The 14177-nt window shown below is 71.0% G+C and overlaps 2 protein-coding genes across 3 annotated transcripts; both read left to right on the top strand.

Moving 5' to 3' along the window:
- Positions 1–1743: 1743 nt before the first annotated feature.
- On the top strand, positions 1744–3539 carry PSMB5 (proteasome 20S subunit beta 5). The gene is made up of 3 exons (XM_067533105.1): positions 1744–1964; positions 2296–2602; positions 2691–3539. The coding sequence occupies exons 1-3, from the start codon at positions 1770–1772 to the stop codon at positions 2990–2992; spliced, it is 804 nt and encodes a 267-aa protein (XP_067389206.1). The 5' UTR covers positions 1744–1769; the 3' UTR covers positions 2993–3539.
- A 4492-nt stretch (positions 3540–8031) lies between these two features.
- CUNH14orf93 (chromosome unknown C14orf93 homolog) lies at positions 8032–14128 on the top strand. 2 transcript variants are annotated; one of them, XM_067533104.1, is made up of 9 exons: positions 11251–11390; positions 11571–11710; positions 11800–11922; positions 12010–12150; positions 12229–12325; positions 12397–12542; positions 12631–12761; positions 13129–13197; positions 13292–14128. In XM_067533104.1, exons 1-9 carry the CDS (start codon positions 11381–11383, stop codon positions 13473–13475), a joined length of 1041 nt encoding a protein of 346 aa, XP_067389205.1. In that variant the 5' UTR covers positions 11251–11380; the 3' UTR covers positions 13476–14128. The 2 variants fall into 2 exon arrangements, with proteins under 2 accessions (XP_067389203.1, XP_067389205.1); XM_067533102.1 differs by lacking the exons at positions 11571–11710; positions 11800–11922; positions 12229–12325; ... (2 more) ...; positions 13129–13197; positions 13292–14128 and adding exons at positions 8032–8496; positions 8741–8989; positions 9065–9126; positions 9395–9498; positions 9714–9826 and having other exon boundaries at positions 10193–11390; positions 12010–12119.
- Positions 14129–14177: the final 49 nt, after the last annotated feature.

Raw genomic sequence — 14177 nt, 5'->3', positions numbered from 1 at the left:
GGGGCGGCCGGGGCAGTGGGGCGGGAGGCGGGGGCCCGGGCTGATATAGAGGGAGAGGAGTGTCGCTGGAGGGCTGGGTCACTGATTCCCCCCCCCGCAGACGCTGCCTCGTCAGCTCCTGTCACCCTCCATTGCTCACCTGGCGTCTCCCCTGCCCCACGCCGCGTCCCTGCCTGGGGGGGCAGAGAAACTGGTGGGATGAGGGAGGTGACGGCAACCCTGGCCCCACGCCCCACAGCACCTCGCCTGCCAGGACCCCTGGCCCCTCGCCCCACGGCCTCTTGCCCTCCAGGGCCCCTGGCCCCACGGCCACTCGCCTGCCAGGACCCCTGACCCCTGACTTTGCACAGTCAGAGGGGATTGTGCACATGCATGGGGGGCTGGTGTGGTTTGACACACACAGGGCAGTTGCACGTTCGTGTGCACACACCCGAGAGCCTGTGAGGGGGTCTGCACCTGCACAGGGACCCCCTAGCTGCCGTGCAAAAGGTGCTGGCCATGCCCAAGCTTCTTTGCACACTCGCGCTGGGATTGCACACCACACGCCAATGAGCAAGGAAGCACGCACACACCAGGCATTTGCACGCCCAGCAAGAGCCGTTGCCCTGTCTCCCCCGCCCCGGGGAGGGTGGAAGGAGTTGCCTGCTCATGGAAGGAGAGGGAGGGGTGGTGCAAGCAGACAAGGTCGGGGTTTGCCTACACACAAAGCGGTTTGCTCACTCCTGGGGGCATGCACATGGGGGATTTGCACGCTCGTGTGGGCAGTTGCATGCTCATGAGGAGCTGCATGCTCCAATGGGGTTGCACACTCAGCTCATGGGGGTTTGAACACTCAGAAGGGGATGGGACACACATGGGCGTTTGCACACTCAGAAGGAGAGTGGCACAAGGGGATTTGCACACTCAGGGGAGGTTACACACTCATGAGGAGGTGCACGCTCCCATAGGGTTGCATGCTCAACTCATGGGGGTTTGCACACAGGAGAGTGGCACATGGGGATTTGCACACTCAGAGGGGGTTTGCACACTCACGAGGGGAGGTTGCACGCTCATGAGGAGCTGCACACCCCCATGGGGTTGCACACTCAGCTCGTGCGGGTTTGCACACTCAGAAGGGGATGGGACACACATGAGAGTTTGCACACTCAGGAGAGTGGCACACGGGTTTTTGCACACTAAGAGGGGATTGCACACTCAGCAGGAGGGTGACACACTCACGGGGGGGGGGCTGCACACCGAGGGGGTCTCTCGCTGGCCTTCAGGGGCCACCAGCTGCCCACGCAGGGGCTGTGCACAAGTGAGCATGCAGGGGGCTTGCACGGCTGTTGCACGCTCACCGCAGGGGTGACCGAGCTGCACGGGGAGGATCTGACTACGCGGGGGAGGAGCGGAGCGCGCGTGGGGTGGGAGGGGAGGGCTAGTCATGCCAGTAATAAAGATGGCCGCCTCGCATGTCGTTACACGGGGCTGAAGCCGGGCTGCCCCGAACCAAGATGGCAGCCCCGGCATTGGTCACGTGACCTCCCCTGCCCGCGGCGCGAGTATACGTGACGTAAGTAGCCCCAGCCAGCGATGGCCGCCCAAGCGCGTCAGCCGCACATGGCGCATGCGCCGCCCTCACACAACATGGCCGCCGAGCGAGGCCGCCCCCAAGATGGCGGCCCCGGCGCCGCCGAGTCACGCTGCGCCCTCACCTAAGATGGCGGCCGGGCCGATATAGCGGAGAGGGTGAAGCCACGCCCCCAACCGCGGCTGTGCCCTCACCCAACATGGCGCTGGCGAGTCTGCTACCGTCGGACCTGCCGGTCAACCGGCCCGGCTTCTTCGGGCTGGCGGGGCGCTGCGAGCTGCAGGTCCCCGGGCTCCGGCCGGCCCCGGGTCCGCCCGGCCTCGCCGCACCCGCCTGGGGGGCCCCGGACCCCGGGATCGAGCTGCTGCACGGGACCACCACGCTGGCCTTCAAGGTGGGCGGGGCCGGGCCAGGCCGGGGGCGGGGCTGGAGAGGGGGACCCCCCCAGCAGGGGCGGGGCCAGGCCAGGGGGCGGGGCGGGAGAGGGGGACCCCCCCCAGGGGCGGGGCGGGGCCAGGCCAGGGGGCGGGGCTGGAGAGGGGGACCCCCCAGCAGGGGCGGGGCCAGGCCAGGGGGCGGGGCTGGAGAGGGGGACCCCCCCAGCAGGGGCGGGGCCAGGCCAGGGGGCGGGGCCTATGTAACATTGCAGTGATCTGGGCGGCCCCCTTGGGTTGGGGGGGTTGCCCCACCGGTGGCCCCCCCCCGTGACCCGCCGGCTGCCCCAGTTCCAGCAGGGGGTGATCGTGGCGGTGGACTCGCGGGCCACGGCCGGGGCCTACGTGACATCGCAGACGGTGAAGAAGGTGATCGAGATCAACCCCTACCTGCTGGGCACCATGGCGGGCGGTGCCGCCGACTGCAGCTTCTGGGAGCGGCTGCTGGCCCGCCAGTGCCGCATCTACCAGCTGCGCAACAAGGAGCGCATCTCCGTGGCCGCCGCCTCCAAGCTGCTGGCCAACATGGTCTACCAGTACAAGGGACTGGGCCTCAGCCTGGGCACCATGATCTGCGGCTGGGACAAGCGGGGCCCAGGTGAGGTCCCCCCCCCTTTGCCCCCGCCCTTGCCGCGGCCCCGTGGCCAGCCCTGCTGTGACCCCCCCCTCTGTGCTCCCCTCCCCAGGCCTGTACTACGTGGACAGCGAGGGGAACCGGCTCTCCGGCACGGCCTTCTCCGTGGGCTCGGGCTCGGTGTACGCCTACGGGGTGCTGGACCGCGGCTACGCCCCGGACATGCCGCTGGAGGAGGCCTACGACCTGGCCCGGCGCGCCATCTACCAGGCCACCTACCGCGACGCCTACTCCGGGGGCGAGGTCAACCTCTACCACGTGCTCCGGGACGGCTGGGTCCGCGTCTCCACCGACGACGTGGCTGAGCTCCACGCCCTCTACAGGGCCGGCTCGCCGGAGGGCGGGGCCGCCTGAGCGCGCCGGGGGGGTCCCTCTTGGTCGTGAAGGAAGGCACATGGCCATGGTTAGCGGCATGTGGCGGGGTCTGTAGCTGACGGGGGCGGGGCTAGGGCCACGGGGTGGGGGGGGCTGTGGCACGAGGGCCCTGCTGCTTCCCTATAAAGCCTGTTTCTGCCCCACGGTTGGAGACTGTCGTCATTGGGGGGGGGGGGCGCACGCACCTCCCACTCCCCAGCGTCGGGAGGGCCTGGCTTGGGCAGTCCAGCTGGGGGGCTGGGCATGGAGCTCTGGGGCTGCCCAGTGGGAAAGGCCAGGCCCGGACTCCAACTTCTCTGCCCCTCCGGGAGGCGGGGGGGCAGCACTGTTGGGGGGGCAGTCAGGATCTGCCGTGCCACGGTCCTCTGGCACCCCAGGCCCACGAGCCGGCGCCCAGCGGGTCCCCCCTCTGTGGAGAGGAACCCTGAGAGGCTGCCCCTGCTGGCCGCGGACCCCTAGCGTCCGGGGGGCAGGGCCTTGCGTGACCTGGCCTGACGCACGCCCGGCCCAGGCATTGTGCCCGCTATTTCCATGAGCACGGGGTGTGAGGGTCGCCCTGTGGGGGGCCAGGCCAGGGTCGCACGCATGGGAATGGCCTTCACCAGGGGCCCCTGCTGTAGCAAGGAGGTGGCGCTTAGGCGAACGTACCCCTGCCAGGGGGCAGGAGCTGGCTGCCAGCCTTCCCCCCCAGGCAACTCGCTGGGGCGTCAGCCACGGGCCGGGGTGTCCAACGGGCAGCATTTGTCAGTCGCCTGGCAAGGGACGGCTGTCAGTCCTGGGCGGGGGAGGGGGGTGACAAGAATGGGGTGGGCCTGGCGTGATCTGCAGTGTGGGGCAAGCAGGACACAAGCCGGCTGTGGGGGGTGAGCACAGCCCCGTGGTACAGACAGGTACGACTGTCCTAGCCAGCGCTGGGGGTGTGAACACAGCCCCGTGGTACAGCCGGGAGCGACTGTCCCAGCCAGCACTGCGGGGGTGAGCACAGCCACGTGGTACAGACAGGTACGACTGTCCTAGCCAGCGCTGGGGGTGTGAACACAGCCACGGGGTACAGCCGGGAGCGACTGTCCCAGCCAGCGCTGCGGGTGTGAACACAGCCACGGGGTACAGCCGGGAGCGACTGTCCCACTCAGCGCTGCGGGTGTGAACACAGCCACGGGGTACAGCCGGGAGCGACTGTCCCACTCAGCGCTGCGGGTGTGAACACAGCCACGGGGTACAGCCGGGAGTGACTGTCCCACTCAGCACAGCCAAGCCGTGGGGCTGGATGGTGCAACATGACAAGCGGTGTCAGTCGCGACAGCCGCTTCTACCAGGAGCCGCCCCCTGCAGCTGGAACGTTGGCATAGGCTGCCCCAGAGCTGGCCCGTGGGCCCAGGATCAGCACAGTGGGACCAGGCCACCTGCCCTGCCTGCGCCCACGGGGTTGGGGCAGCTGCGTGCCAGGAGCCTACAGCAGGCAACAGCGAGCCGGGGCTGGGCCTTTCTTGGGTCACTGAGCCCCTCCCGCTGCCCCCGCTGGGGAGAGAACCCAGGTGTCCTAGCTCCCTGGTCTAACCACTTGACACCACTGCCCTGCCAGAGCTGGGGAGAGAACCCAGGTGTCCTAGCCCCCTGCTCTAACCACTCGACACCGCTGCCCTCCCAGAGCCGGGGGGAGAACCCAGGCGTCCTGTGCTCCTCCCATGCAGCCCCTGCGCTGCAGCCCCCATCACACCCCACTGCTCTTGGCAGGAGCCTTGCCTGCCCCCCCCTGCCCCCCTAATCCCCGCTGTGTCAGCACCAGAGACCCCCCAGGGTGGGGAAGGGTGGGGGGGGGGGACAGAGACAAGGGTCCTACCCTCCAGCTGGGAGAGGGGGTGGGGGAAGCAGTGGGGGGAAGGGAAGTGAGAGGGCAGTGGCTGGGGGCGGTCAGGGTATGGGGGCTGGGAGATGGTAGGAGGAGTGGGGCGTGGGAGCAGGCAGGGGTAAGGAGGCTGGAGCTGGGAGGGGGCGGCCTAGCAGCTCGGGGGGGGGGATAACTGAGGCAGGAGAGGATCAGGGGGGTGGGGGCCTGGCCTAGCAGCTGGGGGAGCAGCCCTAGGCACCTCTGGTGGGCCCTGCTGAGCAATGCGTGTGGGGGGGGCATGTGCAGGGGGAGCAGTGGGGGGGATGGGGCAGATGCAGATGCAGGCGTGTGCAGTCGGGGGTGTGCATCGGGGGGGGGAGCAGGAGGAGGGATGTGCAAATGCAGGCAGGCGTGTGCAGGGGGGATGGGGCGTGTGCAGGTGCAGAGGGGGAGGCGGGCGTCTGCAGTCGGGTGTGCAGCGAGGGGGGAGCCGTGGGGGGACGTGCAGATGCAGGCAGGCGTGTGCAGGGGGCCGGGTGGGGGGGATGGGGCGTGTGCAGATGCAGGCAGGCGTGTGCAGGGGGCCGGGTGGGGGGGATGGGGCGTGTGCAGATGCAGGCAGGCGGGTGCAGGGGGCGTGTGCAGTCGGGGGTGTGCAGCGAGGGGGGGAGCAGTGGGGAGGACGTGCAGATGCAGGCAGGCGTGTGCAGGGGGCGTGTGCAGGGGGGATAGGCGGGCGTGTGCAGCGGCTCCCTGGCCAATCAGAGCGGGTGGGGGGGGTGTGCAGCCCACGCCCCTCCTTGCACACGCACGAGTACAAAGAGCTGCCCGCGACCTTCCTGTATCCTTTACCCGGGGCGCTGGGGGGCCGGGCCGGGTTGGGGGTCCCCTGCTCTGCGCCCCTGCGCTGCCTGTCCTGGGCACACGGGCAAACAGGCGGCGTGGGGCAGGGCTGTGTGCAACACAGCCGGGGCGGTGTGGGGGGCAGATGGCCGGGGCGGCTGGGCTCGGTGCCCCAGGTCATGGGGATGGAGAGAAGGAGAGATGTACCTGCCCCCAGAGGGGTGGGGAAGGGCCATGTGTGGGGCTGGAGGAGTGAAGAAGGACTGTAGGGACAGGGGGGCAGTGATGGAGAAGGGCTGCGTGGGATGGGGTAGCAGGGGCAGAGAAGGGCCGCGTGTGGGGCTGGAGGGGTGGAGAAGGGCCGTGTGTGGGGCTGGAAGGGTGGAGAAGGGCCGCGTGTGGGGCTGCAGGGATGGAGAAGGGCCACGTGTGGGGCGGGATTGACAAGGAGGCCGCCATGGCTCTGCGTGGACAAGGCGATGTTTGGGGGCGCAATGGAACGTGGGGCTAGGTGTGGGACAGGATGGCGCCTGACCATGTGGGGGGGCGGCTCTTGGTGCCCGTGGGCCCCACAGCAGGTGGCCCTCGGCAAGCTAGGAAGGGACAGCTGGGGAGGGGGACAGGCAGGAGTTGGGGCCATATGGGGGGGCTGGGTTGGCATGACTCAGGCAGGGTGGCCATGGCGGGGGTTGGCGTGACTTGGTGTGGGTTGGCATGACTCAGGCAGGGTGGCCATGGCGGGGGTTGGTGTGATGTGATGAGGGGTTGGCGTGACATGACGTGATGTGATGGCAGAGGTTGGCATGACGTGATGGGGGTTGGCGTGACGTGACGGGGAGGTTAGCGTGACCCAGGCAAGGCGGCCATGGTGGGGGTTGGCGTGATGTGATGGCGGAGGTTGGCGTGACATGATGGGGGTTGGTGTGACGTGACGTGACAGGAAGGGTTGGCGTGACCCAGGCAGGGCGGCCATGGCGGAGCTTGGCGTGATGTGATGAGGGGTTGGCGTGACATGACGTGATGTGATGGCAGAGGTTGGCATGACGTGATGGGGGTTGGCGTGACATGACGGGGAGGTTAGCGTGACCCAGGCAAGGTGGCCATGGTGGGGGTTGGCGTGATGTGATGGCGGAGGTTGGCGTGACATGATGGGGGTTGGCGTGACATGACATGAGGGGGGGTTGGCATGACTCACGCAGGGCGGCCATGGTGGGGGTTGGCGTGATGTGACGGGGGTTGGTGTGATATGACGGGAAGGGTTGGCGTGACCCAGGAAGGTCGGCCCTGGCGGAGCTTGGCGTGATGTGATGGCGGAGGTTGACGTGATGTGACGGGGGGTTGACGTGACGTGATGACATGACGTGACGTGATGGGGGTTGATGTCACATGACAGGTGGTTGGCGTGACATGGCATGATGTGGCATGACCCAGGCTGGAGGTCAGGTGGGGGGGCAGCCCTGAAATCCAAGATGGCTGGGGGGGGCGGCCATGAAAAGGGCCCAACTTCAAAGTACCCCCGGAGGGATCCCTTCGCCCCCTCTCTTCTGCCTTGGCCTAGCGACAGCGGTTCTCGGCCAATCGGCTCCTTCTGCCATCTCCTGGACTAGCCAATGAGCGCTCTGCTGGAGAGGAGGCGAGGTGCTTTGTACACGGCCGCGGCGCTCGCTTCCCCCCACCAGCCCCTCCCTCGCGCGCTGCACACGCGGAGCGGAACGTTGGGCGGCTCGGGATTCCAAACCGTTGGGCCGCAGATAAACAACGGAGAGCCCGCCCACCGTGACGTCATCAGCATTTATGGAAATGAGGCTCCCGCCCTCGTCGTCTTCCCCCAAACTGACCCCCTCCGTGTCAGACGAGTCATGTCACGCCAACCCCCTCGTGTCACACAAGTCGTGTCACGCCAAGCCCCCGTGTCACACAAGTCGTGTCACGCCAAACCCCCGTGTCACGCCAAGCCCCCGTGTCACACAAGTCGTGTCACGCCAAGCCCCCATGTCACACCAACCCCCCGTGTCACACAAGTCGTGTTACGCCAAACCCGTGTCACACCAAACCCCCAGTGTCACACCAATCCCCCGTGTCACACAAGTCATGTGATGCCAACTCCCCCTCAGCCCTGTCACGCCAACCCCCTGCCCCGTGTCACACAAGACCCGTGTCACGCCAGCCCCCCACCCCAGCTCACGCCGACCCCCAGGGCGTGAATGACCTGGCGGGGGGGGCTCCTCTCCCGCGGTTCCCCCGGCACCAGCAGTTGTGTCCTTAACTCCCCCTGCCCTCAGCCCCCCGGCACCCCACGGCCTCCCTCAGCTGCTCCCCGGCCTGCTGAGACCCCCCCCCCCCCGCAATGTCCTTCAGCGCCACCATCCTCTTCTCGCCCCCCAGCGGCCCCGAGGCCCCAGCCTGCCGCTGCGCCTGCAAGGGGGAGCCGGGGCAGGAGGGAGGGGCCGTGCCCCCACCACCCGGTGCCCCCCATGGCCTCTCGGCCCAGGGCCCCGACCAGCTGCTGCCCCTCATCTACCAGCGGCTGGACCAGGCCGTGGGGCTGGCCGAGGCCGCCCTGGCCCTGGCCCGGGCCAACAACGCGGCCCTGCGGCGCCTGGAGCGGGCGGTGGGGGGGCTGCGGGGCGGGGCGGCCCCCACCCTCAAGGCCAGCCCCCCCCGGCCGGCGCCAGAGGAGGAGGAGGCCGAAGGCTTGGGGAGCGGCGTCCGCGTGGTGATCGAGGAGCTGCGCCAGCTGGGGGCGGCGGTGGGGCCGCCTGGACGCCTGGGTTCCTCCCCCGCGCAGTCTGGTGCCGTGGGGCTGGGAGGGGTGCGTGAGCCACGGCCCTCCCTTCCCCCTGCATCTCCCTGGGGGGCCCCCCTGGCTCCTCGTGTGGGGGGGGGCTCCTCTGGCACAGCAGAGGTGCATTGTGGGAGTCACACCAAGGCCTGCTCCCGAAGGGCATTGCCAGAGCAGACCGGGGGGGGGGGGCACCGCGGTGCAGTGGGGGTACCTGGAGCTGTGGGTCGGGAATGGGGTGCACTGGGGGGGCTCACATCTCTCTCCCCCCCAGGTGGTGGAGGAGCTGCCCCCGCCCGAACCTCCTCTGCAGCGGGTCCCGGCCTTTCCCACCACCCCGTCCCCTTCCCCCCGGCCGGCGGGGGAGCCGTCGCCCTCCAGCTCCGAGGAGCCCCCCTGCACTGCCCTGGGGGACGCCGGGCGAGGGGGGCCCCGCTTCTCGCTGGCCTTCACCGGCGCCTCCAGCCGCAGCCGGGGCAGCGGGCCCAAGAACGTCCGGCGCAAGCGGGACCTGGTGCTGTCGGTGAGTGGGGGCCCCCTGGGGTGGGGGGGCACTGTGGAGACCCCGGTGCCCCCCTGACTCCTGTCTGCCCCCCAGAAACTCGTCCACAACGTGCACAACCACGTCACCAACGAGAGGCGGTTCAACGGCTCCGAGAGGTGAGTTCCACCCTGCAAGGGACCCAGGAGTCCTGGCTGCCCCTCCCGCTCCACTCTAACCACTAGGCATGACTGTCCTCCCAGAGCCAGGGAGAGAACCCAGGAGTCCTGGCTCCCAGCTTCCCCCCCGGGCGCTGTAACCACCAGACCCCGCTGGGCGTGGGGCTACGAGTGGGAAGGGGGCAATCCACCAGGCTGGGGGTGGGCTGAGGGGATCCATGGGGTGGGGCTCAGGCGTGACTCTGTCCTCCCTTCTCCCCTGGGGCAGCATCAAGTCTTCCTGGAACATGGCGGTGGTGAAATTCCTGCTGGAGAAACTGAGGCACGAACTGGTGACAAGTCCGCACAACTACACTGAGAAGGAGCTGAAGGGTGAGGGCCTGTTTACACCCTGCCCGCTCTGTGCCCCCGGCGCGCTCCCTGCCCCTGGCGCACTCCCTGCTCGCTCCCTGCCTGCTGTATCTCCCCATGCGCTCCCCACTCGCTCCCGGTGCGCTCCCCGCTTGCTCCCTGCCCCCGGCGCGCTCCCCGCTCGCTCTCTGCCCCCCCGGTGTGGGGTGCCCCGCTGACGGCTGCGCTGTGTGCAGGTGCCTGTGTGGCGTACTTCCTGACCAAGCGCCGCGAGTACCGCAACGCCCTGAACCCCTTCAAGGGGCTGAAGGAGAAGGAGGAGAAGAAACTGCGGAGCCGGCGCTACCGGGTGAGGGGCTGAGCTGGCGCGGGGGCTGGGGGGCAGGGGGTGGGGCCCGGGGTTGGGGACCACGGCCGGGCAGAGCCCAAGGTGCATGGTGGGGGACAGGTACCTGCAGAGAGCGGGGGCAGGGGGCGGGGCACATTGTGGGGGCGGGGCATGAGAGGGATGGAGCCTGGGCGGGGCATGCAGCAGGGGGCGGGGCACATGATGGGGCGGAGCATGTGAGGGGGTGGAGTCTGGGTGGGGCTCATGATGGGGGCAGGGCATGCTAGAGGGGCGGGGCCTGGGCAGGGCACGTGGAGGAGGCGGGGCCCGTGCGGAGGAGGGGCGTTGCAGGCGGGGGCTGACCCCGCCCCCCGCCCCGCCCCCCAGCTCTTCGCCAACCGGGCAGGCGTGGCGCGGCTGCTGGGCGCGGCGGAGCAGCGGCTGTGGCGGGGCGTGACGGAGGAGCTGATGTCGGACGAGGAGGACAGCCCCAACGAGCCGGGCGTGTGGGTCGCGCGGCCCCCCCGCTTCCGGGCCGCCCCCCTCACCCAGCTCTGCCACCGGCTGGACGGCGGCGCCAAGCACGGGGCCAAGGCCAACCGGGTCTACGGGCCGCCCTCCGAGCGCCTGCCCTCCGCCGAGGCCCAGCTGCTGCCCCCCCACCTCTACGACCCCCACTTCCGGGAGCGCCCCGGCCCCGCGCCCCCCCGGCTCCTGGGCCCCGGCCTGCGCCCCCGGGGCGACGTCAAGGAGGAGAAGGACGAGTGAGCCGAGCCGAGCTGGGCCGAGCCGGGCGGCTGCTGGGGGCTGGGCCCAGGACGGGGCAGGACGTTGGGGGCCCGGCCCCACACCTGCGCTGGAGGACGACGCGCCCGGCCCGAGCTGGCTGCCGGAGGACGTTGGGGGGCAGGAGCCGGGCCGTGGGGCGCCCCACCCCCACCTCAGTGCCGCCCCGGGGCAGGGCACGGGGCTCCCCCACGAGACAGCCGCCGTGGGTCAGGGGGCCGGGGGGGGGGACACGGGGCTGTGGGGCGACACGAGGGGCGGGGGACGCAGCGAGAAGGGGGCAGCCCCCCAAACACGAGGCCTTTTCACTCTCACACCCTGCCTCAGTGTCTCCTTCCGCCGCCAGCGCCTGCAGCGGGCTCCCTCCCGGCTGGGGGGAGGGGCGGGGCCGGGACGCCGGGGTTCCCTCTGGTCTGGGCGGGGCGCTCACAGTAGCGCGGACCCTCCTTCCTCCACCTCCCCAGCTCTGCCTGGCCTCATTAGCATATGCAAATCAGTCATTTGAATACCGGCTGCCCAGCGGCCCACCCTCTGCCCCACCCCGGGCTGGGGGCGGGGCTCCTCTGCTGGGGGCGGGGCCGGCCCCGCCCGTGGCCCCGCCCCCCGCCATGCCTAACGCGCGCGCTGCTCTGACGTGGGCCCCGCCCCCCCCCCGCGAGGCCGGGAGAAAAGGCGGGAAGCGGCGGCGCCGTGAGTGTGACGTCACCCCTTCCTCAGTCCCGCGGCGGCGGGTCGCACCGCGCTGAGAGCAGCCCCGCAGCGGGGAGGCGGGGTCTCTTTCAGCGGGGCATGGCGGAGGGTAAGGGGGGGCTGGCCGGTGGGGGAGGGGAGGGTAGGCGGGGGGGGCAGGGTGAGGGGAGGGTAATGGGGGGAGGGGTTGGGTGAGAGGGGAGGGGTAGGCGGGGGAAGCGGGGGCTGAGGGAGGGGAAGCGGGGGGCCTGGCCAGGGGCCCCTCCCCCCTCACGCCCTCTCCCCCCAGCCGGCGCCCGCCCGCCCCCGTGGCCGCTGAGGGAGGAGGAGGCGCGCGCACACCCCGGCCTGGCCGCCCTGCTGCGCGCCCTGCCCCGCCGCCCGGACCCCCGCGGGCCCAGCGCGCCCCTGGCCCGCCAGCTGGAGCAGGTACGGGGGGTGGGGGCGGGGCGCGCGGGGGGAGGGGGCGGGTCTGTCCTGTCCCCTCCCCCGCTCACGCTCTCTGTCGCCCCCTGCAGGCGGGGGCGGCGCTGCGGCTGCGGCGGGCGGCCTGGCTGCGCTGGGAGGCCCTGGACCGGCTGCTGCGGGAGGCGCTGGCGGAGCAGGGGGGGGCTGCCGGCCCCGCCCCGCAGGACAGGAAGGTGCGTGAGGGGCTGGAGCGGTGGGGTGGGGCGGGGGGAGGGGCAGGGCTGCCCCCCAGCTCCCTGACCCGTCTTTCCTCCCCCCAGTTCCTGGAGACGCTGGAGCAGCGGCTGCTGCTGGGGGAGCTGAGCCGCATCCTGGAGCCGGGCCCCCCCGCGGCCGGGGCCCGCCCCCCCCTATTGGGCCTGGGAGCCCCTGACCTGCTGCAGCTGCAGCCCCCGAGCCAGGTAACCCAGCCGGCGGGCGGGGGGGAGGGGCGGGACCCCGGCGTCCGGGCGCTGAGCCCTCTCTGTGCCCCGGTGCAGGACCTGGCGGCGCTGGAGCTGCGCCTCCCCCGGGAAGTCGAGGAGCGGCTGCGGCGCAAGGGCCTGGCCCTGCTGAGCTACCACCGGCCCGAGCGCGGTGAGTTGGGGGGGGGGTCCGGGCGGGGGCTGGGGCGCCGGGGCTGGCTCTGACCCCCTGTTTCCCCCCAGACGGCGCTGGTGAGCCGGCGCGCTGCGCCATGCTCTGGACCCTGGCGGAGGGGCTGGCGGCGGAGCAGCGGCGCCTGCAGGCGGCCCGGAGCCAGCACCGGGAGCTGCTGGAGCTGCTGGAGAAGCAGAGAGCCGCCTACCCGCAGGTGGGGCTGGGCCGGGGGGCTGGAGGGGGCTGGGCCGGGCAGGGCCCCTCTGAACCGCTCACCCCCCCCCCCCCCGTCTCTGCCCCAGGTTCTCCTGCGCTGCCTGGGCCTGCTGCGGCGCCTGGCCCAGGAACACCGGCTCGGGACCCAGGCCCAGCTGGACCAGCTCAACACCCACTACCTGGAGGCCAAGTGCAGCGCCATGTTCCTCAAGATCCGGTGAGCGTGGAGCGCCCGGCGCCAGACGGCAGGCTGTGATCCTGGGTCGGGCCGGGGGGCGTGGGCGGGGCGTGACCTGGAGTGGGGCTGTGGGGCGTTTCTTCCCCCCCCACCCCCCGCATGCGGCTCTGCTGCGCGGCGCTCTGGCTCCCCTGTCCGCACTGGGACGCTCGCCCGGGTTAGCGGTCGCTCGCCTTGGGGGCAGGGAGGTGTGGCTGTGAGGGCAGTGCCGGGGGAGCTGGGAGCAGCCCAGGGGCTGGGTGCGGTGGTGCCGCGGGCGCTGGGGGTCGCAGCACCCTGGCCTGGCCCTGTGGGGCGCCGAGGCCGTGGGGTGTTGGGTCCCAGCTGCTCATCTCTGTCCCCACAGGCTGGAGGAGCTCAGCGTCCTGGCGGACACCTACGCACCACAGACGGTGCAGGTGCATCAGGCCATCAGGTACTGGGGCGGGGTGCTGGGGGGCAGTGGGTGGGGGTACTGGGGGGGCAGCGGGCGGGGCCATGCCCCACACTCACCCCCACTCTCTCCCCAGGGCCAGCCTGCAGGGTGCCACGCAGCAGCAGGAGCAGGAGCTGGCCACGGCCCAGAAGATCCTGGCCGCCTACGAGACGCTGGGGCCCGAGTTCGAGGGGCTGGTGCGGGAGTACGGGCAACTGCGGGGGCAGCTGGAGAACAAGCGCTGGGCCCTGCGGGAGCTCGACAAGGGGGGCCCCTGACCCCAATAAACCCCCAGAGTAGAGCCCCCGTCTCCTGTCTGTCTGCCTGCCTGGCGTCCGTCCTGCTGCGCACCCCCTCCCCGCCTGCGGGGCCCCAGGGGTCGCCCCTGCCCCAGAGCCAATACAGAACCCAGGAGTCTTGCTGTCTATGCCCCCCCCTCCGCTAGCGCCCCCGCCCCGGCCTGTGGTGGAGACGCTCGGCGAATGCTCCCTGGTGCTAGGGGCTCTGGGGCGAGCCCCCCAGCGGGGCAAGGGTGGCAGCAGCCGGGCATGAGAGAGAATTTCTGGCTGCCGAGCGGGGGTGGGGTTAGCCGGGCTCCTGCAAGGGAAGAAGCAGGGGGGCAAGGGCACTCGCTGGCCCCCGGGCACTCACTGGCCCCCAGGCACTGGGCCAGGCTCAGCAGTGCTGGCGGGGAGCCGGGATCGAGCCATTGCCATAGACAGCGGGTGCTGGCCCGGCGTGGGCCGGGGGGGAGGGTTATGAGCCAGGGCCGGAGCAGCAGGGCGCCCGTGAGCTCCGTCATGGCTGGCCAGGGTCATTCCTGCCAGCTCTGGTTTCCCGGCGCATGAGCTCCAGGTTCCCCTGGGGAAAGGAAAGGCCCAGCCACCTGTGGAACTCCTCGCGGGGGCATGCTGGGCGGCCAGCTCTGTAAGGAGGCCCAGCTGAACTGCTGGAGGCCGGGTCTGGCGCGGGCTAGGAGC

This window comes from Emydura macquarii, unplaced genomic scaffold, assembly GCF_026122565.2.
Source record: "Emydura macquarii macquarii isolate MOO-44397 ecotype Brisbane River unplaced genomic scaffold, CSIRO-AGI_Emac_v2 contig_3322, whole genome shotgun sequence".
Classification (NCBI taxonomy): domain Eukaryota; kingdom Metazoa; phylum Chordata; order Testudines; family Chelidae; genus Emydura; species Emydura macquarii.
This window is presented reverse-complemented; position numbering and strand designations above follow the sequence as displayed.